This window comes from Selaginella moellendorffii, unplaced genomic scaffold, assembly GCF_000143415.4.
Source record: "Selaginella moellendorffii unplaced genomic scaffold, v1.0 SELMOscaffold_3, whole genome shotgun sequence".
In the NCBI taxonomy this organism is placed as follows: Eukaryota; Viridiplantae; Streptophyta; class Lycopodiopsida; order Selaginellales; family Selaginellaceae; genus Selaginella; species Selaginella moellendorffii.
In genome coordinates this window covers 2730866-2753838 of record NW_003314264.1, presented here as the reverse complement: position 1 = coordinate 2753838, position 22973 = coordinate 2730866, and the positions used below count along the sequence as shown (strand labels likewise).

At 44.5% G+C, this 22973-nt stretch overlaps 8 protein-coding genes and 1 pseudogene across 8 annotated transcripts in view; 4 read left to right on the top strand and 5 right to left on the bottom strand.

The window, feature by feature from the left end:
* Positions 1 to 562, bottom strand: part of LOC112344178 (enoyl-[acyl-carrier-protein] reductase, mitochondrial-like) — a 1923-nt gene extending 1361 nt beyond the window's left edge. The window contains exon 1 of the mRNA XM_024668477.1: positions 502 to 562. Coding sequence (XP_024524245.1) covers positions 502 to 562 — 61 coding nt within the window. The remainder of the gene's footprint in view (positions 1 to 501) is intronic.
* Positions 563 to 6023: 5461 nt separating this feature from the next.
* LOC9643551 lies at positions 6024 to 7407 on the top strand (annotated as a pseudogene).
* On the bottom strand, positions 6956 to 8632 carry LOC9655280 (enoyl-[acyl-carrier-protein] reductase, mitochondrial). Its single transcript, XM_024666651.1, has 6 exons — positions 8355 to 8632; positions 8131 to 8296; positions 7961 to 8076; positions 7737 to 7904; positions 7409 to 7681; positions 6956 to 7328 (listed from the first exon to the last, which is right to left on the bottom strand). Exons 1-6 carry the CDS (start codon positions 8580 to 8582, stop codon positions 7287 to 7289), a joined length of 993 nt encoding a protein of 330 aa, XP_024522419.1. The 5' UTR covers positions 8583 to 8632; the 3' UTR covers positions 6956 to 7286.
* Positions 8633 to 10276: 1644 nt separating this feature from the next.
* Positions 10277 to 13114, top strand: LOC9643550 (probable beta-D-xylosidase 5). Its single transcript, XM_002963704.2, has 7 exons — positions 10277 to 10702; positions 10781 to 11077; positions 11167 to 11336; positions 11392 to 11489; positions 11547 to 11891; positions 11953 to 12369; positions 12434 to 13114. Exons 1-7 carry the CDS (start codon positions 10277 to 10279, stop codon positions 13036 to 13038), a joined length of 2358 nt encoding a protein of 785 aa, XP_002963750.1. The 3' UTR covers positions 13039 to 13114.
* A 2385-nt stretch (positions 13115 to 15499) lies between these two features.
* LOC9655279 (acid phosphatase 1) lies at positions 15500 to 16370 on the bottom strand. Its single transcript, XM_002963292.1, has 3 exons — positions 16009 to 16370; positions 15741 to 15953; positions 15500 to 15692 (listed from the first exon to the last, which is right to left on the bottom strand). The coding sequence occupies exons 1-3, from the start codon at positions 16368 to 16370 to the stop codon at positions 15500 to 15502; spliced, it is 768 nt and encodes a 255-aa protein (XP_002963338.1).
* Positions 16371 to 16459: 89 nt separating this feature from the next.
* On the top strand, positions 16460 to 17813 carry LOC9643548 (acid phosphatase 1). Its single transcript, XM_002963703.2, has 4 exons — positions 16460 to 16580; positions 16908 to 17223; positions 17274 to 17489; positions 17545 to 17813. The coding sequence occupies exons 1-4, from the start codon at positions 16460 to 16462 to the stop codon at positions 17723 to 17725; spliced, it is 834 nt and encodes a 277-aa protein (XP_002963749.2). The 3' UTR covers positions 17726 to 17813.
* An 860-nt stretch (positions 17814 to 18673) lies between these two features.
* Positions 18674 to 20051, top strand: LOC112343340 (uncharacterized protein At4g15970-like). The gene is made up of 3 exons (XM_024666627.1): positions 18674 to 18922; positions 18982 to 19356; positions 19409 to 20051. Exons 1-3 carry the CDS (start codon positions 18701 to 18703, stop codon positions 19880 to 19882), a joined length of 1071 nt encoding a protein of 356 aa, XP_024522395.1. The 5' UTR covers positions 18674 to 18700; the 3' UTR covers positions 19883 to 20051.
* Positions 19790 to 21625, bottom strand: LOC9643546 (F-box/kelch-repeat protein At1g16250). Its single transcript, XM_002963290.2, has 3 exons — positions 20645 to 21625; positions 20031 to 20579; positions 19790 to 19866 (listed from the first exon to the last, which is right to left on the bottom strand). Exons 1-2 carry the CDS (start codon positions 21433 to 21435, stop codon positions 20060 to 20062), a joined length of 1311 nt encoding a protein of 436 aa, XP_002963336.1. The 5' UTR covers positions 21436 to 21625; the 3' UTR covers positions 19790 to 19866; positions 20031 to 20059.
* Positions 21626 to 21693: 68 nt separating this feature from the next.
* Positions 21694 to 22869, bottom strand: LOC9655278 (cucumber peeling cupredoxin). Its single transcript, XM_002963289.2, has 2 exons — positions 22487 to 22869; positions 21694 to 22288 (listed from the first exon to the last, which is right to left on the bottom strand). Exons 1-2 carry the CDS (start codon positions 22689 to 22691, stop codon positions 21780 to 21782), a joined length of 714 nt encoding a protein of 237 aa, XP_002963335.2. The 5' UTR covers positions 22692 to 22869; the 3' UTR covers positions 21694 to 21779.
* Positions 22870 to 22973: the final 104 nt, after the last annotated feature.

Genomic DNA, 22973 nt, shown 5'->3' with positions numbered 1-22973 from the left:
AGGAATATATGCAGAGCAATGTCACTGGCCTTTATATGCGTGCGGACTAGAGTGTGAATTCAAGCGTTTGGTGTAGCCACCGTCATGCTACCGACCATCCTCGATCAAACGATAACTCAAAGGATGTCTTTTTCACCCTGGCCAATGACAAACTATTCTCCCTGGGCTTTTGCAGAAGCAGAGGCTCCCCGCAGCCTCCCGTTAAATCTAGTTTACTTTTGCCATTTCAAAGCCAGGAAACATGGCAACGGGGAAAAGTATCGTGGCGAGGGCTAGACCAGTACGTGGGAATCCACACGTTGTAGAGGGAATTTCGTTGTAGCGTCAGTACGTGGGAATCTGCACGTTGTAGCGGGGATTCTCTATTGTCACGTCGAAACTATAAAACGTGGCAACTGGGAAAGACAGCGTGGCGGGGGCCAAGCCAGTACGTGGGAACCCACACGTTGTAGCAGGTTCTGTACTCGGGATAACCTCAAACCTTAAATCAAGTGTGAGTACCCTTATTCAATCCCCTGTCCATCAGGCCTACCACTCGTGAAGAACCCTCCTCAATTGTCATCTTAGTTAGGAGTCATTTACCCATGGGGGGGGGGGGGGGACCTGACACTCTGCCGTCTCAGGTCCCGGCTCTGCCGTCTCGGCCCTCAGTCCGGCTCTGCCATCTCGGGTCCCCGATCACCAGTCGGCTCTGCCGTCTCGGCCCACCAGCTAGCGTGAGCCAGTCAGCCGTGAGTGAGCCACGAGCCAGGGGAGCTGAGAGAGCGAGGGCCACGAGACGAGAGCTGAGTTGCAAGCCGGTGGGCCGAGCACTGGCAGTCGGTTTCCTGGCCCTCTTGGCCACTCCGGCTCAGCCAGGCACTCGGCCACTCCCTACTTCATGGCTTGCCTGGCTTGCTACCTTTTTCAATTACTCAGGGTGAATATGAAAGGCTAAAAGTTTGCTTGGTTTGTTTGTTTGTAATCATAGTTGTGTAGTTTAATTAAATTTTGAATTTTGTATATAGGGAGGAACTAAATTAAAACTTTAGGATAATTAAGATTTTTAAAGGTAAATAAGTGTTTAATTTATTATTTATACACCTTTATCGATGTGAAAAGTTTAGTAATTTTTAGAGAAAAATATGATCACAGCTGAAAATGTTGATTAGACTTTTGCAAGTGGCTTGAAAGCACTAGTAGCTTATTTGGAATTCAAGGATATACTAAAATTCATTAATGGACAAAATAAACAAAGTAAAACAAACTTTTGGACATTAAATAATAAGAAACATCCACCAAAGGATCTAAAGAGACTAAAAGAATTAAATTATTACACAATGATAAGGTATGATATTTTTACTACACTTAAATCTCTTTCTAATATATAATTCTAATAGGTATTCTTGTGAATATGGCAAAGAACATCACTGTCACATTTTCAAATCAATCACATATGGGACTAAAGGAGATTGGAAATCTAACAAACAAAGATGCCTATATAACTTCAGTGTCAACTAGTTTTATATGTGGCTAAATTATGTGCAAGGCACTTTTATCATGAAGAACACTATGATTTAGATGGGATTCTAGATGATTCTTTTTCCCACAAAAGCTCTTAATGAAGATCTAACATTGAATCCTTCATATGATCCAACAGGATTATACACCAAATCAGATTTATAATGAGCATATAGTTATGGTGGCTAAAAAGAAATCTATGATGAGGACCCATGTCATGATGATTTCATAAGTTTTTAAACCATCAACAATTTATTGAGGAAGTATATAGCTATTAGTGTCATCCAAATGATGCTAAAAGTGTTTGTATATAAAAATCTATCAATCTAGAAAAAGTGTTTTTCTACCAAGAAGGAGATGCTATTCAACAACATTTTACGCTTAGAATTCAATCAACTAATTGAATATTGTTTTAATAGTTTATTAAGTTTGGATGCTACTTTTGTAACTAACTGTTATAAGGTATAGTTATAGTGATTAATAACTAATTCAGTATAATTTTTATTATATATCATTTTTGTTTTTGATTATCACAATTGTAGCATATGTGATCATGGGATGAAATTTAGATATACTGTCATTGTGGATCCTTGGAACCTTAGGGGGATATATAGGGATAAAATAACCACTAAAATTTCTTTAATTGCCCATTTTTTAATTAGTTTAATAAGATGAATTACAAATGGTTAGGCATATTATTGCACCAAAAGAGAGTATAAAATTCCATAATAGTTATTAGCTATTCTTTGATCAATATATCTATATGTGGTATTAGAGCAAATGACATGGGTTCAATTCCCATATATTAATAGTTACATAAAATATCAAAGTATATTCTTACCTTTAAAATTAAAATTATATATATTAGGCATTTATGAGTATGTTTTTTAAAGGTGTTAGTTCTCTTTAGTTTAATAGAGGTTATTAGTCAATAGTCAATAAAAATATTAACATCTTTGAAGAGGAGGTGAGTGTAGCGTATGTGATCATGAGATAAGATTAAATATATTATTACTGAGGGGTTGTTAATTAATAGTCAATAAAAACATTAACATCTTTGAAAAAAAGGTGAGTGTAGCATATGTGATCATGAAATAAGATTATATATATTATCATTGTGAATATTTGGAACCTTAATAAATTTATGAGGATAAAATAATCAGTAAAGGTTAATTTATTAAGCAATTGCCCCTTTTCTAGTTAGTTAAGAAGAGAGATAATATGCACTACAATAATAATGATATTCATATTGTTTAGGTTCTAACTTCAAGCAAGAGAGGAAAACATATGATATAATGGATGCAAGCATTGAAGGATTAAATTTTGGAACAAAATAAATATTGGAAACCAAAGTTGATGATATTGAAGTTGAGATAAATGCTATTTATATAAATTACTATTATATGTTTAATTAATTATAATTTTTAGGGCCAAATTCAAATGTTAGATCATACTATGCATAAGAAGAAATTGGCTGAAGCATCTAATTCAGAAAGTCACTTGTATGAGAATATGGACCAACTTAATAAGTATCATGTTCCATACAATTTACAGCACTTATTTTGATCCTAGAAAATTATAAACAGAAGTTATGGAGCTGATTGAGAAGTTTGAAATTGATTTCAAATATGAAGAAGATTTTCTTAAATATTTTTGTGCTGAATGGAGAAACAAAGTACACTTGATTTTGAATAATCATATTTTTATTATTAGGTATATGGGTTGTAGCTTAATGCTCAATAAAATAATATTTAGAATGAACTTTAATTATAAGTTGGTGGTTCACCCAATCCATTCTTCTATTTCTTCCATACTTCTTCTCAGCTAAGAGGATAGATTTTATATTAGTGTGAAAAGTCTTGATTTTTCTTATTTGCATGTGGAAAGTTTTCTGCAGCTGCAAGACTTATGGTTTTATTTAAAACCTTCAACAACAGAACTTGATTCAATAAAACAATCTTTTATTTTATTACTTGCTTCAAATACTACACTATCTGGTTTTTAACTAAAAAATTCTATACTCTAAAAAATAACACTATCATAAAGGCTTTTGAGATTAGCAATTCTCAATTACATTTGATGCAAGCAAACCTAATATAGCATATATTCAATCATCTTCCAATCCAAGTGTTCAATATCTTTTTTTTTGTACAAGTATAGACCATAATGATTGTATTTCAAGCTGTTGCACTTGTTTTTGGGCAACTATTGTAAACACTAAGCAAAAATGTCAATGCTCCAACAAGAATAAAAAAACTCTTATATTTAGTCATCATAGCTGAATGAAAGGCATGATATATCCTGACTATAAAAAGATATAGAAATACTAGATCTAGAAGAAGTAGATAAAATTCTATAATAATTATTTAGAATCTAATATCTTTGTTTTGACAAAATGAAGAATTTCTAACACATGAATTTTATATTTATATATATATATATATATATATATATATATATATATATATATATATATATATATATATATATATATATATATATATATATATATATATATATATATATATATATATATATATATATATATGCTAGTGTATGTATCAGATTAGGAGTATAAAATATTGGAGTATAATATAAGTAACTAAAATAAACAACTTAAGAAACAATTTACAAGGGTTTAAATATAAAAGGAAAAGGCCCATGAACAAGAGTGCACCCCCTTTTTCAATCAATTAAAGGTTTTGGGATATTTAAGATTAAGTGTCTTTAGGTTTTAATAGTACTGGGTTAAGTGACATCCTAAAAATGTCTAATCTCAAAACTTTATATATAAGAGATGAAATCTACTAAAATTACATAGGAGAAATTTCAATTATTAATGATAAGTATGATTGATAAAATTTCAAACAATTAAGCATTTATGGTAATAGTATACAACAATTTGAAGATTCTAGATAAAAATATTAATATCTTTCAATTTAAACCAGAAGAACTTATTTATCTAACAAAGAAATTTTAATAATGAGAAGATAGATACAATACATTTTTAAAGCAAGCTAGACCATTAGTCAAGAGGATAAAGTAAAGCTAAAGTATTAACAAACAATACAACTCCTTTTAGTTAACCTAAAAAACTAAAGCTCCATCTTTCTCATTTTATTTTTTGTTTTCAGATGGATTTTATTGTTTCATGTGCACCATTCACCTAAAATCTATGATTGAGTTAATTTATATTAACAAAGTTTTCATATGAAGTGGATTACAATTTTTTTGTAAATATGAAAAATTTGTCATATACTTGTGCAAAAATGGAATGGCATTAACATAAATTCATCCACATAAGAAATTTAAAAACCACTGAATATCCAAGGATGTATTGCAACGAATATGTGATTGCACATGGAGAATGTCATAAAGTTTTACTACCAGAATTGGACACTTATGTTGTGGTAAAATTTGAAATCTTGTTATGGATTGATAGATTTTAGGTCTTGAATAGTTTCTCAAAGAGATTAAACTATATTTTCTGGGATAATTAACAAGCTTAGCACTTAGCTAGGGTTTTCTTGAGCTCCGTGCACTCGGTATCCTCCCCGAGCCGCCGGTTGGAGCCGGGGATCGTTTTCCACATCTTGAGCCGCTCGTCGTACACATCGATCGAGCCTCGCCAGTGATTGAGCTGGTCGCCGGATCGGTAGATCGAAGAGACTTTCCCACCTAAAATTCTCAAGAACTCTTGATCTTTACCTGGTCATGCTCATGTCTGGGAGCTCCTCCCATCGATCCAGCTCCGGGATGTACACCTCCGCGCTCGCCATCGCCGCCGCGTTCTCGTGATCCAGCCGCCCGCGCCCGCCCGCCACGAAAACCCGCCCGCCGGAGACGCTACACGCGAAATCCACTCGCGCCTTGCGCATGCTCGCGCACTGTTTCCACCGCCGCCGATGCAATCGTATGCCAGCGCCTCGCTCCTCACGCGGAGATCCCTGTGGCAGCCGCCGCCAAAATCCCTCTCCTTGATGCACAGCGTTCCTCCAAGAACGTAGAGCTTCCCCCCCAGTCCCACGCAGCCATAGCCCTTGAGCACCTCCAATCGCTCCAGGCCGGGCAGCCATCCCACACTGTGCCACTGTGTTACAGGGACTGGTAATATGCAAACTCCTCGTCTCTGTATTTTATATTGCATTGCGAGGCATATTTCCCTGCCCCTCGCTTCCTCCAATGTGAGTGCACAAAAAACATATATATCAATTAATTTAAAAACTTTAGTTTATATATAGAAGTAAGTGGTTCGAATTAAAATCAAACCAATGGTTACTAAAATCCCATTATACTTGTTTTAAAGAATATCTCTTAAATCCTTCCATTTGAGATCTTCTCTCATAAATGGTGACTGATTGATTTGATCCTTGAGTGGCAGCAACAGCAGCAGCGGCTATTTTCTGTGCAAGACCCACGGGAGTTTTCTCTGTGTCTTCCAGACTTGACGTGCTTGAGAAGTACGGAACTGAATGTGAAAGGTGGAAGCCAATTACATCACAGTCTGTAGGAGTTTGCTTGGTTCTCCGTGCACATTATGGTGAGCGTGGAGTTTAGCGATGGCGTTGCTACTCCCATGATTCCCAATGGACAAGCGAAATCGAAGCCTTCAACTCATGCCACTGCAAATGGAAATGTGGGAGCAGTGCTGGAAAACGGGCATGCAAACGGGAGTTCTTCTAATGGCAAAGAAAAGGAAGAAGCTAGCAAACACCAGACTCTTGGTCACAAGAGCCTCCTCAAGAGCGACGCTCTCTATCAGGTACTTCCAAGTTTCCAAATGCTCTGATCTCTAGATTTTCTCCATTGACGCAGTATCTCCTCGAGAGGAGGAGATATCCGCGAGAGCCAGCGTCACTCAGAGGATTGAGAGAGCTAACAACAAAGCATCCATGGTTGGCTTTCCCAAACTCATTATTTTCTCCTCGAAATACCTCTGATTTGTGCGAATTCTCTCTCAGGAACATCATGACCACTTCTCCAGACGAGGGCCAGTTTCTAAGCATGCTAGTAAAGATCATGAACGCCAAGAACACCATCGAAATCGGCGTCTTCACGGGCTATTCTCCTCAGCACAGCGCTGGCGCTGCCAGAGGATGGAAAGGTGAAAACAAAGTCCTGGATCGAGAGCAACTATGATTTGGGATTCCCATTCCTGCAAGAAGCAGGAGTGGACCACAAGATTGATTTCCGCGAGGGCCCAGCTCTGGCAACTCTGGACGAGCTCGTTCAAAATGTAAGCCTTCACGTTTTAAGATCATTTCCTTCTTTCTTTCCTGTTTTCCTTCTTTCTCTAAAAGTAGATGAAGCTCACCATCCTCTCGATCCTACTTTTAACCTGCCAAGCTCGCCAAGTAAAATACCCCTGTTCATAGAAAACGTTTTCACTCTTTTCTTTATATGTTCCTCTAAAAGAAAAACGTTATCTTTGTACTCTCAGGACAAGAACCATGGCTTCTTCGATTTCATTTTTATTGATGCCAACAAGAACAACTATCTCAACTATCACGAGAGAGTAATGCAGCTCGTCAAGATCGGTGGAATCATCGGCTATGACAACACGCTGTGGAACGGAGCAGTGGTGGCGTCCGACGATGAGCCAATGCGCAAGTACGTCCGGTTCTACAAAGATTTCGTCAAGGAGCTCAACAAAGTTCTCGCGGCGGACCCTCGCATCGAGATAAGTCACATTTCCATCAGCGACGGGATCACGCTGTGCAGACGCATCGTATGATAAAAACCAAATCGCCACCTACAGTTCTTATTGTTCTTCCACAGATAGCTCTTCAGTAGCTCGTTAGGAGAATCTTTCCACCTCTCGCTGGTGTCTGCAAGAAGAAGGAATTATTTTGTTCATAAGCTTCGGACTGTTATTTCGAAGTCTCAATGGAAGGAATTCTTCTCTTACCTGGCTCTTGACGATGGCTTCCTGGATCTTCTCCAGCGGGAGCTTCTCCCCTGTCAATGGAGTGATCACCTTCTTCTCCAGGAGCTCCCAGATCTTCGCACCGAGCTTCTTTTGCTCGGGGACGCCGAGCTTTGCGATCCAGCGGGTCAAGTGGAAGCCACGAACGCGGACGTGCCTAAAGATCACGTCTGGAGGGTTTGCGCTGATGTCCTCGCCGTCCAAGAGCCCGTACACCAAGATGGTGCCTTCGTCCCTCACTGTCGTGCTCACAAGCTTGGAAAGCCAGAAAAGAAAAACTTATAGGCTTTCATGGAACATTGTATGATACCTTCGTGGTTTTGCCTCCCAGGCAATCGGTAGCTCCATAAACCATCCTTCCTTTGGTTACCTCTCTCACGATCTCAAGTACGTTTTCCTCTTTGAAGTTGATCACTACGTCGGCCCCGAGCGCTTTAAGCTCCTCCTTTTGCTCGTTTCGCCTGACCAAGTTGATTGTCTGTTGGATGGAACTTGAGAAATCACCAGTAGTTTCAAAAGAGGAGCAAAAATCACCTTGATGCCTTGGTGACGAGCGATTTGGATAAACATTCTCCCAAGCACAGATGCGGCCGCAGTCTGCAGTACGTACTCTCCCTCTGGCACCTTGAGTGTTTGAAGCATCGCATATGCTTCCAACAGAAAGAGAAAACGATAGATATTGACTAACTCAAGGACAGTAGTACCTGTCCACGGATTCACGTAGTACTGCGCAGCAACTTCGTCCGAGATGGAATCCGGCACCAATGTCAAGTTCCTTGGCGAAGTTACCATGAACTCTTGCCAAGTTCCTCCGGGTCCAGTGTGGAACACCCGCTGCCCCACGCTCAAGCCACTCACATTTGCTCCAACCTGCGGCAAAAGGTTTCACATTAAAGTTCTCTTTGGAGAGAAAGCACAAGCGCGTTACCTTGTGAATCTTTCCCATTCCTTCGAAGCCAGGGACATACGGGAACTTGTAGTCGCCTGGATAGATGCCCATCAACGAGACCACATCAGAAGGATTGACGGGGCGGCAGAGAATCTTGAGCAGCACCTCGTCTGGCCCGGGCTTTGGAGTTTGCACAGTTGCGACTTGGCACACCAAGACTGGGTTCGCGGCGTTGAATCCCATCACTTGGATTGCCTTGTGCGCCATCACGTTGGAGTGGTTTTTTTGCGAGATACTGGTTGAGACGAAGAATGAGAAAGCAATGTCACTGGCCTTTATATGTGTGCGGACTAGAGTGTGAAGTCAAGCGTTTGGTGTAGCCACCGCTTGAGAATGTTGAAGATCGCACTTGAGCTCGGTCAGTCATCCACTTTTTCTTTCTTTTATTTTTTGGTAGAGTCAAGGAGACCACTTGTTGGCTGCTACCGACCATCCTCGATCAAACGATAACTCAAAAGAAGTCTTTTTCACCCTGGCCGATGACGAGGGAGGACAAACTATTCTCGCTGGGCTTTTGTGGAAGGAGAGGCTCCGTGTACAAAAAATAAAAACACCAAACCACTACAGGCACAAAGCTCAAATTAGAATGGAAAGATTGCTAAAAGTGTTTTGGGCATGAGTATGTTCTAGAGTTGACTTCACAAAATAGCCTTTGGCATTTGTCACCTTTTTCATTTATTTCTTCATTGTTTCAGGTGAATTTTATTGTTTCATTCACTTAAAATTTATAATTGAATTAATGTATATAACAAAGTTTTCATATGAAATGAAGTTTTAATAAATATGCATATTTATGCAAAAATGGAATGGCAGTAAAATAAATTCATCCACATAAGAAATCCAGATCTTTTGTAAAATAAATTCATCCACATAAGAAATCCAGATCTTTTGTAAAACCACCAAATGGCCAAGTTTTGTAATGAGGATGTATTGCAACGAATTTGTGATTGCACATGGAGAATGTCATGAAGTGTTCTAATTTCCCAAGAAAAAGAAATAACTTTCTTGTAGTTGGCATACAAACAAGTATGTGATATTAGTTTTTTTCCATGTCCATATAGAACTTGAAGAAAACACCTTCAAGCCGCTGCCTTTGGACGCCAAGGACGACGATAACGAGCTTGCGGACTTTGACTGTAGCAGCCGAGGTTTCGGGGCCTGGAATTCACATAAGGTTGGAGAGGGAAATGACAAGCGTACCTGTTGTAAGAGACCTAGCTTCCGCTTGGATTCCAGCAACCCGGGGAGAGATACATGAATATCCTAGGAATTCAATAATATTTTGCGAAAGTAGAACTGGGAGCTCTAGGTTTATATTGCATAGCGCCCGCAACAATTTCTTCTTTATGGATTGTGTGCGTGAAAGCAAACAAAAAGTACTCCGGAGAGCTTTCTGGTTGAAACTTTCAACTTGAAAAACGCTTTCTCTCTTGAGTGGAGTTGAAACTTTCAACTTTAAAGACACTTTCTCTTGAGTGGAGTTTGAGAACTATATCTCTAGACAGTGAAGTGCAAGGATAAATCACGGATCACTTGGTGTGTGGACTTGGCATATACTAAGAAGGAGCCCACGAGCTCCATTGATGACCACTTCACCCACAAGCAGTGCTTACAAGAACAAAAAAATTCAAAGAGGAGGGGCAGATAGAAGATTAATTGTCACGACTGCTGCTAGGTATGGACGGTGCAATGGGCAGACTGAGTTTTCCAAAAGCATTTAGTGCGACAGAGGCCAAGAGAAGAGCAGGCTATGGAGGAGAGCTTTTTACGAGCAAGGGAATCGTGGATAGGGACCCGCGCCGTGCGTGTCTTGCCCGTCAATTATCGCCACAAAACAATGGCTTTAAGCTCGACGCACTTCTCGATTGTGAGTGACGACCCAGAAGAAGAAGAAGAAGAAGATGGGAAGAAGAAGGAGAAGAGATTTTTCCCGGTGGAATCTAGTCCTCGTGGTGGTGGTGGTGGTGGTGATTCTTTCAAATGCTAGAGTTTCAACAGCTCAACCGAGGTATGCTTGCGATGTTTCCAGCAATGCCAGCCTCGGCTCGTTTCCATTCTGTGATACCAAGCTCGGCGTTGATGTTCGCGTCCAAGACTTGGTTTCGAGGCTCACTCTGGACGAGAAAGTGGACGAGATGGTGAATGCTGCTCAAGGCATTCCCCGGCTTGGAGTTCCTAGCTATCAGTGGTGGCAAGAAGCTCTCCACGGTGTAGCTTCCAGTCCGGGAGTCCAGTTTGGTGGTCTTGCTCCGGCTGCTACAAGCTTTCCAATGCCGATAGCCATGGCAGCGTCATTCAACTCCACACTCTTCTATTCAATCGGAGAGGTAAGTTTTGTGTCAAGTTCTAGAAATCTTTGTCTATCTAGACCAACGAACTTATCCATGAGAATTCCTGCAATGCAGGCTGTGTCAAGCGAGGCCCGGGCGCTACACAACTTGGGAAGAGCTGGTCTGACGTTTTGGAGTCCAAACGTGAACATCTTTCGCGATCCAAGATGGGGACGAGGCCAGGAGACTCCCGGAGAAGACCCTCTACTTGCCAGCAAATTTGCGTCCCTGTACGTGAGAGGACTTCAAGGAGGAGCATACGGGGGATCCGCGAGTGATGGTTTCCTCAAGGTCTCAGCTTGCTGCAAGCATCTTACAGCCTATGACATGGACAATTGGAAAGGTATGGATCGATACCACTTCAATGCGGAGGTATAGTCTTGGACTTCTTTCTTATCTCTTTTCTTTGCTTTTCACTGTGTAGTGAGCACTATATGCTTTCTCTTGTGAGCTTCTTGCAGGTGAGTGAACAGGACTTAGTCGACACTTACAACCCACCTTTCCAAAGTTGCATTGAGGATGGCCGAGTGAGCAGTGTGATGTGCTCTTATAACCGGGTGAATGGTGTCCCAACTTGTGCCGATCGAAGTTTGCTCACAGAAACAGTGCGAAATAGCTGGGGATTCAATGGGTTTGTTCTTCTTTCTTGTCAAGACAAATCACTCTTTTACTTCTTGTTTCTCCAGATATATAGTTTCTGATTGTGATGCTCTTCAAGTTCTTTTCGAGGACACAACGTATGCTCCCTCAGCTGAAGATGCAGTTGCTGATTCCATCCTCGCAGGTAAAAGTTTGATAAATAATTGGGAAGATCATCAAGTTCTTATATAGTGACTTGCAGGCCTTGATCTTAATTGTGGAACTTTTCTTGGCAAGCATGCAAAGTCAGCACTTCAAGCTGGGAAGGTCACTGAGGCTGACCTTGACCATGCAATCTCCAATCTCATGAGAACCAGAATGCGTCTTGGATTGTTTGATGGTGATCTAAACACTCGACCATATTCATCGCTAGGAGCAACTGATATCTGCAGTAATGATCACCAGCAGCTTGCTCTAGATGCCGCTCTCCAAGGAGTTGTCCTCCTCAAAAATGATGGCTCCCTACCTTTATCCACAGCCTTGAAAACCGTGGCTCTCATAGGACCAAATGCAAATGCAACTTATACGATGCTTGGAAACTATGAAGGTGAAAGATTAACTTCTTCAAAACTCTCTAGATTTTCTTATGGTAATAATTCTTTTTGTAGGAATTCCATGCAAGTACGTCTCACCTTTGCAAGGCATGCAAATCTACAACAATAACATCCTTTACTCACCAGGTTGCAGAGATGTAGCATGCAGTGAAGGTGATCTAGTAGCATCAGCGGTTGAGGTGGCAACCAAGGCAGATGCTGTGGTTTTGGTGGTTGGCCTTGACCAGTCCCAGGAGAGAGAGACCTTCGATAGAACCAGTTTGCTTCTTCCAGGAATGCAGTCTCAACTTGTCTCCAACATTGCAAATGCTGTCACTTGTCCTATTGTTCTTGTGATCATGTCTGCGGGGCCTGTTGATATCTCAACTTTCAAAGACAACTCACGAATCTCAAGTGTTATTTGGATCGGGTATCCTGGTCAGTCTGGAGGTGCTGCTCTTGCTCATGTTGTTTTTGGAGCTTACAATCCAGGTATTCCTTCACTTTCTTTCCTTCTTGCAAGCTTAGAATTTATAAGGATTGAATCTAAAACTAGGTGGTCGCTTGCCAAATACTTGGTACCATGAGGAATTTACAAATGTTTCCATGTTGGATATGCGGATGAGGCCCAATCCACCGTCAGGATATCCAGGGAGAAGTTATCGATTCTACACAGGGACACCACTCTATAACTTTGGTGATGGATTGTCTTACTCCACTTACTTGTACAAGTTTCTTTTGGCACCAACGAGGCTTTCCTTCTTCAAGAGCAACACAAGAAACTCCAGAGACTGTCCAACAGTAAATAGGAGTGAAGCTGAATTTGGTTGCTTTCATTTACCAGCGGATGATCTGGAAACTTGCAACAGCATTTTGTTCCAAGTGAGCGTGGAAGTAAGCAATCTCGGTCCCAGGTCTGGAAGCCACTCAGTGCTAATCTTCTCAGCTCCACCACCAGTGGAGGGAGCTCCTCTCAAGCAACTCATTGCATTCCAGAAGGTCCATTTGGAATCAGACACGACTCAAAGGCTCATTTTTGGCATCGATCCATGCAAGCACCTAAGCAGTGTCCGGAGAAATGGGAAAAGGTTTCTACACTCTGGTCGACACAAGCTACTCATTGGTAATGCTGTTCACATCCTTGATGTCTCCAAAGTCTGAAGAAAAGGAACTAGTTTCCATTCTTCTTTCTTTACATTCTTTGAAGATGACTCAAAAAAGTTTCTTTATCCATGTAGCTCAATTGATTGATCTATTGAATAAGCTGAGATCTCCACTCTCAAAAGTTGAGCATGGAAATCAAGAGTGGCTCCTCCCATATCCACAGCACCCAGTTTCTTGTCATGATTCTGGCAAACCCATTGGTAAGCCACCTCTTTTTGAAAGTTTCAGCCAGCTTTTCATCTTTTTCCTTGATGACTTGGCTCCACTCAAGCAGTATATAGAGCCTCAAGCTCAGCCAGATCTGCTGGACAAGGTATCTTGCGCTCACTTTGCTGGTATCTTCCACTAAAGAGCAATTGTAAAGCCACCATATCTCGGTTAAAATGGTCCTCCTTAGCAAATTCCACACATAAACAGTGTGGTGACTCTTCCATTCCTCTCCCTCAAGTCCCTGTCCAAAGAGAGCTTGTTTCCAGTTCATTAGAATCTTTCCCTTGGAGAAACCACTCAGCTTGCATAAGATTTCTGCAGCCCAGTACCAGATAGTGGCCCAAAAGTTTGAGAAGAACATATCAACTAATGTGTTGGTGATATCTGCTGGATCAATTTGAGGCTCTCTTTTGCCGGTTTCCAAGTTGTGACAGATGACCGAGGTGCCAGTTCTCCAGATGAGGATGAGACAATGTCCATTGGGAGTGAGGATCAGGAGTGACCCAAGGCAAACATCTCCTAGCCAGACTTTTCTATTTTTCTTGCAAACTTGGTTGGCTTCCCAAAGCTCTCGGTGGAGCTCATTTTCAAACTTTTGTGCATTATGGGTGCTCATCAAGGTGACATGAATGCAACAGGGGTACACTGCAATTGTGGCATGCCATTTGTTGTTATTGTTGGTGGTGGTGGTGGCTGCAACCATCTCCACGCTCTTTCTTTGTGGGTGTCGGTTATTGTCATCTGAATGACTTTAATCACAATATTTAATAAACGAAAAAGTCAAAACTATATTAACAAAAAATCTTTAAGTATAATATACAAGAAGAACACAGTGATGAAGTGCTTATTCCAAACTACTTGGAGGATTTAGAAACCTTGAGACAGGCGTGCTGTAAACGCTGTGATTGATCCGAGCTGCTGCACTCCTGAAACTTGAATCATCAAGTCAACGAGGGTACTGCAAATGTCATCAAACGATGAACGCAAGGCCGGCCGTTGACTCCAGCACTTCTGTATGAGATTTCTCAGCGAGATTGAGCACTCTAGAGGGAACTCAGGTCGCTTGTGCAGCATGTATGTGAGATTTGCATCATAACCAGCGCTTCCTGTAAAAACACGGTAGCAAACCATGCCAAAGCAGTAAACGTCGGCTTTTCTCGAGTAGCCTGTGGAGCCGGTGTCATTAACTTCTCGAGCCATGTAGCCGAGAGTTCCAGCTCGAGCCGTCAGATTTTTTCTTCCCGTCGCAAAATCTGTTCTCACCAGATATTTTGACGATCGCTCGCGAGCCATCTAGATCTCCATGTCGACGATCATGATGCAGCTCTACCTGAATGTTCTTGGGCTTGAGATCCCGATGAAACACTTCTTTAGCGTGCAAGAATTTCATTCCATCTGTAGCATGGAGTAGATCTGATCCTTTGGAGTCAAGCTCTGCCCGTGCTGGTGCATGAAAGTTTCGAAGTTCATGTGCATTCCATCACGATGTGTGCACTTCGGAGTCTCGCTGAATCCTACCATTCGATTTATGTTGGGATGCTTGATAGTTGCCAGTCCTTTCATCTGCTTTCATCCCTGTGAAAGCTTGGATCAAACTGCTTAAAGATCTTCACTGCAAACTTACATCCAAGCCACTTAGCCGAGTACACACGTCCATACATAGCTCCCTTCTTGACGAGTTTCCCCAGTTTCAGCTGGTTGAAATTGACGACGCGACGAGATCCTCAAGTGTGCCACGGTTTAGAACTTTAGCTTGTCTTGGAAACCACGATACTTTGACCTTAACGGGCTGTGCTCGCCTGTTAACTCGATCTGGCGGTTGGGAGCCGTCAGATGAGCAGGTCCTCTGCGAGAATGTGGCTGTTCGCGGGCCCGTTCTGGGCGGGAACATGCTCGCCCTACCTGGGAACTCTGGCGGCACTTTCCAGACTAGCAGCAAGTTCTTCGTTACCCTGAATCCCGTGGCCACGATTTAATGCCATGAACCCATGGAAATTTTCAAAATTTCTTTGTCATCATTCTTCGTTAATCAGCGCATTTATCACCCAGGAGCTGCTTTGGCATGACTAAGAAACAATTCCTTGTTGTCACCAAAGCTACCCATCTCCATTTCTTCAACAATGGTATAAGAGGCCGGATTGTGCACTGCAATACTCGACTTTCACATTCTTCTTCAGTTTCAAGCTTTTGAAATTCAGTGCCCATTGACACTTGCAAGTAACAGTAAATATTTCTCGTTTAACATGATCTAGGCCATGTTGTACATGGCATTGGGTGATTTAAACGCCATGCTTCCAGGGAAAGGATTTGGATCAAAGTCCGTATCCCAGTTGTCTCCAACTGTAGCTTGAATCCGTCCACCAGAAGATTTAATTTCTCCATACCATTTAGTGTTTCCTGCTGTGTTTATGTCTTCAACCACGTTTAGCCTCCGAGGTGCACTGATTAATGATTTTTGTAAGGCAGGTGCAAAGTTGTATAAACCTCACCTTAGAAATAGTTTCTTCCATCTGCTGTAGCCCACATCTCGCAAGTTCTTCTCGGTGATTGCACGCTGCGACTCATTTCGCTGCTGAGACATCAAGTAAACAGTCCACTTTGCTTTGATGAGCTTATGATAGAGTGTTCTCATTGGCACGATCGCTGTGGCCTTGCCTTTTTCTATCCAGATGCTAAAGTCGGTCTGGTTGAACTTGGAAGCTCTAGTCGAATAGATCCAATCAAAAAGCTATAATCTCTATAAATGAATACACGTACCCGTAGTTGTGTTTGGCAAAGTAAGCAACATTGGATAGCAAAGTCTCGTCCACATCAAACACCCAGCTGTCCCGGCCATCGTCACGAACTTTGATGCTTTGGGCATGCTTCGTAGCTTGATCCGCCATGAAACTCAAGTCCTGCAAGTATCGAGGACCAGTTGTGTAACGACGAACGAAACCCACGCATTCAATGGGAAGCGTCCACTCCCGGATGTTCCCAGCCTCGGCATTGATCTGAAAACTCTCGCAGTATTCCTCGACCTTCTGGCCCGGGAGCCTGGGAGGAGGCTCAAAGCACTGGGAATTCAAAGAGCTCACTGCAGAAAATAGCAAAGAACACAAGATAATCGAAACAACCATGTTGCAAAGAAGTTAGTATGCAAGCACACAGAATTCAAGGCAAAAGTTTGGATAATTTTCAGTGGCTACACACACACTTATATAATGTTATGACACTTCTTGGGTCATTTTCGCAAGTGCGCAATAGTAAGCTGGCAAAGTTGTTTGGAAACCACTACAAGGCTGCATATACACGGTGGGCGTATTGTCTACGCAAAGATATAGCGACCCGTATGTTTTCCTGAGTATATATTCTCTAAAATATTTTCTGGCAAAACACCTGGAAAATTTCTCTGCAAAGACAAAAATTCATTCCTCTTTTACTTTACGTAGCAAGCACGCCTCTCCTGTTTACAGTCCAAATATACAGAGCTGGCAACACAACGAATTGCAGCTTTGAGACTTGAAATGATGAGACAAAAGCTTGAAGACATATAAATATATGCAACACGTCTGTCCATCATCTTGCTGCATTCCATCCTCCTGTTCTTCCTGCTGATTGCAAGATGATCAAGTCGAAGAATCCATTGTGCTTCTCGTCCTTGTTTATGATACTAGCATCGACCTTCTCCCACTGCTTTGATCTCCCTCCCAGACTCCCGGGCGAGAGTGTCCATGACTACTGCCAAAGTTTCCATCTCAATGCCGAGGCTGGAAACATCCTAGACTGGACTCTTCCAGTCGAATGCGTGGCCTATGTTCGTCGCTATACAACTGGTCCTCGATACTTCGAGGACATGAGTTTTGTGGCTTACCAGGCCACCAGATTCTCCCAAAGCATAAGTGTTCGAGGGCATGGCCGCGATAGCTGGGTTTTCGAGGTGGACGAGACTTTGCTCTCCAACGCTGCTTACTTCGCCAAGCACAACTATGGGTACGCTTTAAGCTAGTCTTCTTCACAAGCTTGTCGTTTCGCGTTTGTAGAGCTTCCTTGTTCAATCAAACAGACTTTAACATCTGGGTCGCCCAAGGCAAGGCCACAGCGATCGTGTCAATGAGAACACTCTACTGGAAGCTCATCGACGCGCACTGGACAGTGTATTTGATGTCCCAGCGGCGAACCGAGTCGCAGCGCGCAGTCACGGAGAAGAACTTGCGAGACGCGGGTTACAAAGGATGGAAAAAACTGTTTCTTCAAAGGTAATATAAGGTTAGAATTTCATGCTTGACTGATTAACTTTTGTGTTGCACGTAGATCTTCTCGGAGTTTCGTAACCGCTGTTGAAGACATACGAAACCCAGGAAACTCTGACGTCTATAAGAAAATAGAAGAAAATGGAGGAATTGTTCATGCAAGTGTTGGATCCAAGCGCAATATGGGCACAGATTCTCTCCCTGGGAGCATGAGTTTCAAGGCACCCAATGCCATGTACTGAGAAGTTTTAAAGCTTTGTCTGATCTTTAGTTTGATCTTCTGTATCTTCACATCCACAAGCGTGTGGATCCAAGTGTTTTCAAAAGTTAAATGCGAGTATTGAAACGTTATGTTACTGAGACCGTTTGGCTACTCTAAGGAGCTCCTCTCCTGATGCCTGTCCAAGCTCCCTGGAAGTCAGTAAAGAGTCCATCCTTTAACACTCTTGATCAGTATTCGAATTGCCCTCATGACTTTAGAAACTAAGGATGAACTTTGAAAATAAAAAGCGAGCGTATTCATCAAATAACGTGGAGGCAATACTGTATCCTTCGAGGGTCCAATACCGACGATAGACAATTGATAATGTGAATTTTGCAAAAAGAAAAGGTCATTACTTAAGCAAACTTGTATATTTAGGATATGGTTGGATACTAATGGTTAATCTCTCTTTTTCTTTCTTATGCTAATGTAGCCAACTGTGATGAGAGTCCCGCGATTTCTGCCGAACTGGGATCGTCATAGTTTGGTGGTGCACATGTTGTCGATGACTATTGCAGAACCAGAGGAACTGGACTGCCAAGTAAAGCACAGCAGTGATTGGCCTTCCAGTTGTGTTGGCCACAACACCGTGGCAATAAAATAGCAAGCTGCGTTCCAGGAGTGGCGCCGTTGCTTATCTCCAGTTTGTTGTTCAATGGCACAACCGCTTCAAGGATTGACGGGTCGATCAGCCTTCTCGGACAGACATCCACCGGCAGAATTCCTATTGTCGGAGGTGCTGGAGATTTCCTCGCTGCCTCAGGCGAAGCTCGGACATCGCTCTTCAGCGGCTCACCAACTGATGAATCGGATCTGATTAGCAAGTTTGAACTCGTCATATATTCTGGATAAGTCATGTGTCCGCAGAACTACGAATAACTTGCAATAATCTGGTGAGATGGTTTGACTTTGCTCGATCGAGTAAGGTTGAAGGTTCACGTTTGACGCTGAGAGCATGATCATGGCAGCAAGTACAGAAATGAAACTGAACGCTTTAGCTATGGGCGCCTTAGCAAAGTATCCGATTTCAATTGTATGCTTGGTTGGTCTCTTAGTTGCATTCGTCTTCTTGTGGAGTTCATTGCAGCAAATGCATTGTTCTAGCCATCTTGATCTTGACATCGATCTTGCTGTTGATCGTGGCTCCTTGGCAGCAATTGCAGCGACCACTTCGTTTGTAAGTTCAGCTGTTATATCGAATTTTATCTGAACTGACTTGGACATCGTTTCGTTCAGACTGTCGAGGAGCTTGAAGCGTTTGACAAGATCCTGAAGGCTGCAAGCTTGTCCAACGAGAAGAGGATCATTCTCACCACGCTGAATCAGGCTTGGGCCTCCAGTGGGAGCATGCTGGATCATTTCCTGGAGAGTTTCCGCGACGGAAACGGGATCAGCTGGCTCTTGCAGCACGTAGTAATAATCGCCATGGATGAGCCTTCGCACAAGCGCTGCCTGGCGATCCACGGCCACTGCTTCCAGATGACGAGCAAAGGTGTCGATTTCTCAGCGCAGGAGAAGCAGTTCATGAGCAAAGACTACCTCAAGATGACCAGGGAGAAGATCATGCTCATGGGAATCGTCTTGCGGATGGGGTTCAGCTTCATCTTCACGGTGGGTCATTCGAATTCAAACCGCCGACTCTAAGTTGATCCATTACATTCAGGATGGAGACGTGATGTGGTTCCGAGATCCGTTCCAGCATTTCACGCCTGATGCAGATCTGGAGCTATCCTGCGACTACTTCTTCGGGAATGCGAGTGACATGAACAATGCCCCCAACACAGGCTTCTTCCACGCTCGCTCCAACCAGCGGACCATCCGGCTGTACAAATTCTGGTACGACTCGCACGAGACATTCCCTGGAAGGCACGATCAGGACGTGTTCAAGGCGATCAAAGGCACGAAAACCTTCCAAGATCTGGGCCTCAAAGTCCGATTCCTTCCAACTCAATACTTCGAAGGCTTCTGCGCTCCTGTGAAGAACTTTGACAAGGTGAGCACCGTGCATGCCAATTGCTGTGTAGGCCTCCAGAAGAAGCTTCAGGACCTGACGTTGCTACGCGAAGATTGGAAAAGGTACAAGCTCGCGAGCGAGAAGGTTGAGTGGAGAGTTCCCAAGCACTGCAAACTCAAATAGATGAAAACTCTGTTTTAAACAGTTAAGCAAATAAATGTCTTAACAATAAAAGGAAGCAAAACAGCTATATATACAACAAAGAACTAGAAAAGGAATACTGTACACTACAACAAAGAAAGAAAGGGAGAAAAAAATAATCTCAACATACCAGATCAGGAGAGAAGATCTAGCTCTTTCTCAAGCGGTGACGACGCAGCAGGAGCTACAGAGCTCCCGGCAGCTACTCCGGAATGGATCGAGACCACACCACCGCCCAATCGGCGCCTGGAATGCATCCACTGTCTCGAGGCAAAAGGGCCTGTGATCTCCGCTGCGATCCCCAACCCGGCAATGCCCACCAAAGAAGAGGAGATAGCTATCAATCCCCGCCATGGTCACATAGCGCCGCACCGTGCACTGGAGATCCTCCCCGATCCGCCGGTTGGAGCCCCGGATCGTTTTCCACATCTTGAGCCGCTCGTCGTACACATCGATCGAGCCTCGCCAGTGATTGAGCTGGTCGCCGGATCGGTAGAGCTTGCCCTGGAGCTCCACGACCTCGTAGGGCGGGATGTCGAGCGCCCACATCCCTGGCCGCCGCTCCCACCGCCGCTCGCTGGGGTCGTAGATCTCCACCGAGCTGCGATGGAGCGTCTCGATCGTGTAGCCGCCGATGACGAAGAATTTCCCCTTGAGCGTCACGCCAACGCATTTGTACCTGGAGGAAAGGTAAGAACCCTAAAATTCGAAGAAACTTTCCCACCTAAAATCCTCAAGCTTTACCTGGTGATGCTCATGTCTGGGAGCTCCTCCCATCGATCTAGCTCCGGGATGTACACCTCCGCGCTCGCCATCGCCGCCGCGTTCTCGTGATCCAGCCGCCCGCGCCCGCCCGCCACGAAAACCCGCCCGCCGGAGACGCTACACGCGAAATCCACTCGCGCCTTGCGCATGCTCGCGCACTGCTTCCACCGCCCGCCGATGCAATCGTAGGCCAGCACCTCGCTCCTCACGCGGAGATCCCTCTGGCAGCCGCCGCCAAAATCCCTCTCCTTGATGCACAGCGTTCCTCCAAGAACGTAGAGCTTCCCCCCCAGTCCCACGCAGCCATAGCCCTTGAGCACCTCCAATCGCTCCAGGCCGGGCAGCCATCCCACGCTGTGCCACTGGTTGCTGCCCGGATCGAAGGCGGTGAAGTAGTTGCTGGATCGCTGGCTCTGGATGCAATCGCCGCGCGGGGAGAAGGAGAAGTATATCCAGGGCTCCGCGGTGCCGATCTCGCGGCGCACGCTCGCGATGTCGCGGGTGTTGGTGGACAGCGCGCGATTCCAGCTCCGGCACACGCAGCGCAGCAGCGGCAGCGCGGATCGAGGAACCCTAGCCAGGCAGTGGAGCGCTACCGAGTCGGGGAGCTTGGGGATTAGGGTTCCCACGTCCTCGGTGGCGCTGGATCTGGAGGAGCTGGTGATTGCGCGAGCGTTGGAGAGTCGAAGGCCATGGATCTTGTGGCGGACGTGGTCGTAAGTCTGTGGTTCTTCTAGGATTTGCTCGAGGCCGGGGACTGGGGCAGCCATGGCGCCACGATCTCAGATGGAATGCAACACAGGAGAGATAGACGGATCGATCTTAAAGCTTGATCGCGGCGGATTTGACGAAGCGAGGGGCATGGCATTTTCGCAGCGTCCAGAAAAGAGCCGCCCTCCGTGATCGTTCCAAGCTCAAGTCGAGACAAGGAAGATTTGGATCCAAATCCTTGCGCCCCCGCGCGCTTATCCGGCCGGAATCGCGGCACCATCGCTTAGAACAAGGCAGAGCAATGAAGAGCCGAGCGATTGATTCGATGGAAGTGTTTAGATTGATCTCAAGCGAGCCGAGTCACTCGCATCCAGCATCGATTAAGACGATGGATCTGACAAGATCACAGCACCATGGCAGCAAAGACAAGGATCGCCACCTCAAATCCATCGCCAATCATCCTGGTGGGGGTGGCGCGAGAATAGAGTGGCGAATTCGAGTTCTCCGATGGAGTGGTGATTGATCCTGGCGGAGCAATTGCGCTGCCGGTGGAGGAAGAACTGGATGGATCCGGAGTGAGGAAGGGCGGCGAGAAATCGGTGACGGGACCTGGTGAGTTCCAGGAGCTATCGACGGGGGGCGATCCGGTTGGAGCGACGAGGCCATCGGATCCAGCGGAGGGGGCGGTGCCAGTGACATCGATCCCGAATTTCATCCCGGCGCGGCAGTGGCCGCCGTCGTCTGCTGTGCAGAGGAAGTATGTTCTTCCCGGGGTGGTGAGCATGACGTTGGAGGAGGAGGAGCCATCCGCGGACCAGATCTTGGCGTCCTCCACCCCGGTGTTGCAAGCGTCGAATGCGTCCTGGCTGCTCGTCTGGAGCACCGTGTGATTCGCGCCAGAGTAGGCGAAGACTGGATCCAAGAACAACGAGAAGAAATCGTGAATAAATGAGAAGATTGCTCTCAAGAACACCAAAACTTGGTCGAAAGATCGACCAAAACCACCATCGACCCCAGGAACAATCACACTGGAGAAGGAATGCAACCATAGATCGATCAAACGATATCCAAGAACACCATAGGTCTACAAGGATGGAAAGCTCTACTCACCTAGCATGTCCCCGACTTGGAAGGCCTTCTGGGATGCCCACTTGGTGTAATCGATCCCGGGGGCGTTGGCGGTCCATCCATCGTCGTCGCCCACCCGGTAGATCATGTACGCTGACGCAATGGCAGCCCTGGCCAGGAGAATCGCCATCGCTATCGCCCACACCGCTGCATTGCCTCTTTCCTGCTTGCTGGCCCCCATAGACATCCAATGTGGGTCGAGGAGGGACTAAACCGCTGTGGGCGGCGGCAATTTGGCAAGAATCGAGGTGGGCTGCGATGGAATCGATCGGCAAAAGAGGCTTTCCAGCTAGAGATTTGCGAGCTCCAACGAGCAGAGTACCCAAAAGGCAAGGCAAGCAAAAGTGGGGGCTTTGTGAATAATGAATTGCAACTCCACTTTTTCGCTATCACGCACCGATTTTTATCTCTGGATCCACTCAGGTGCCACAGAACATCATGTGACCCATCCAGATCCTCGCCCCATCCG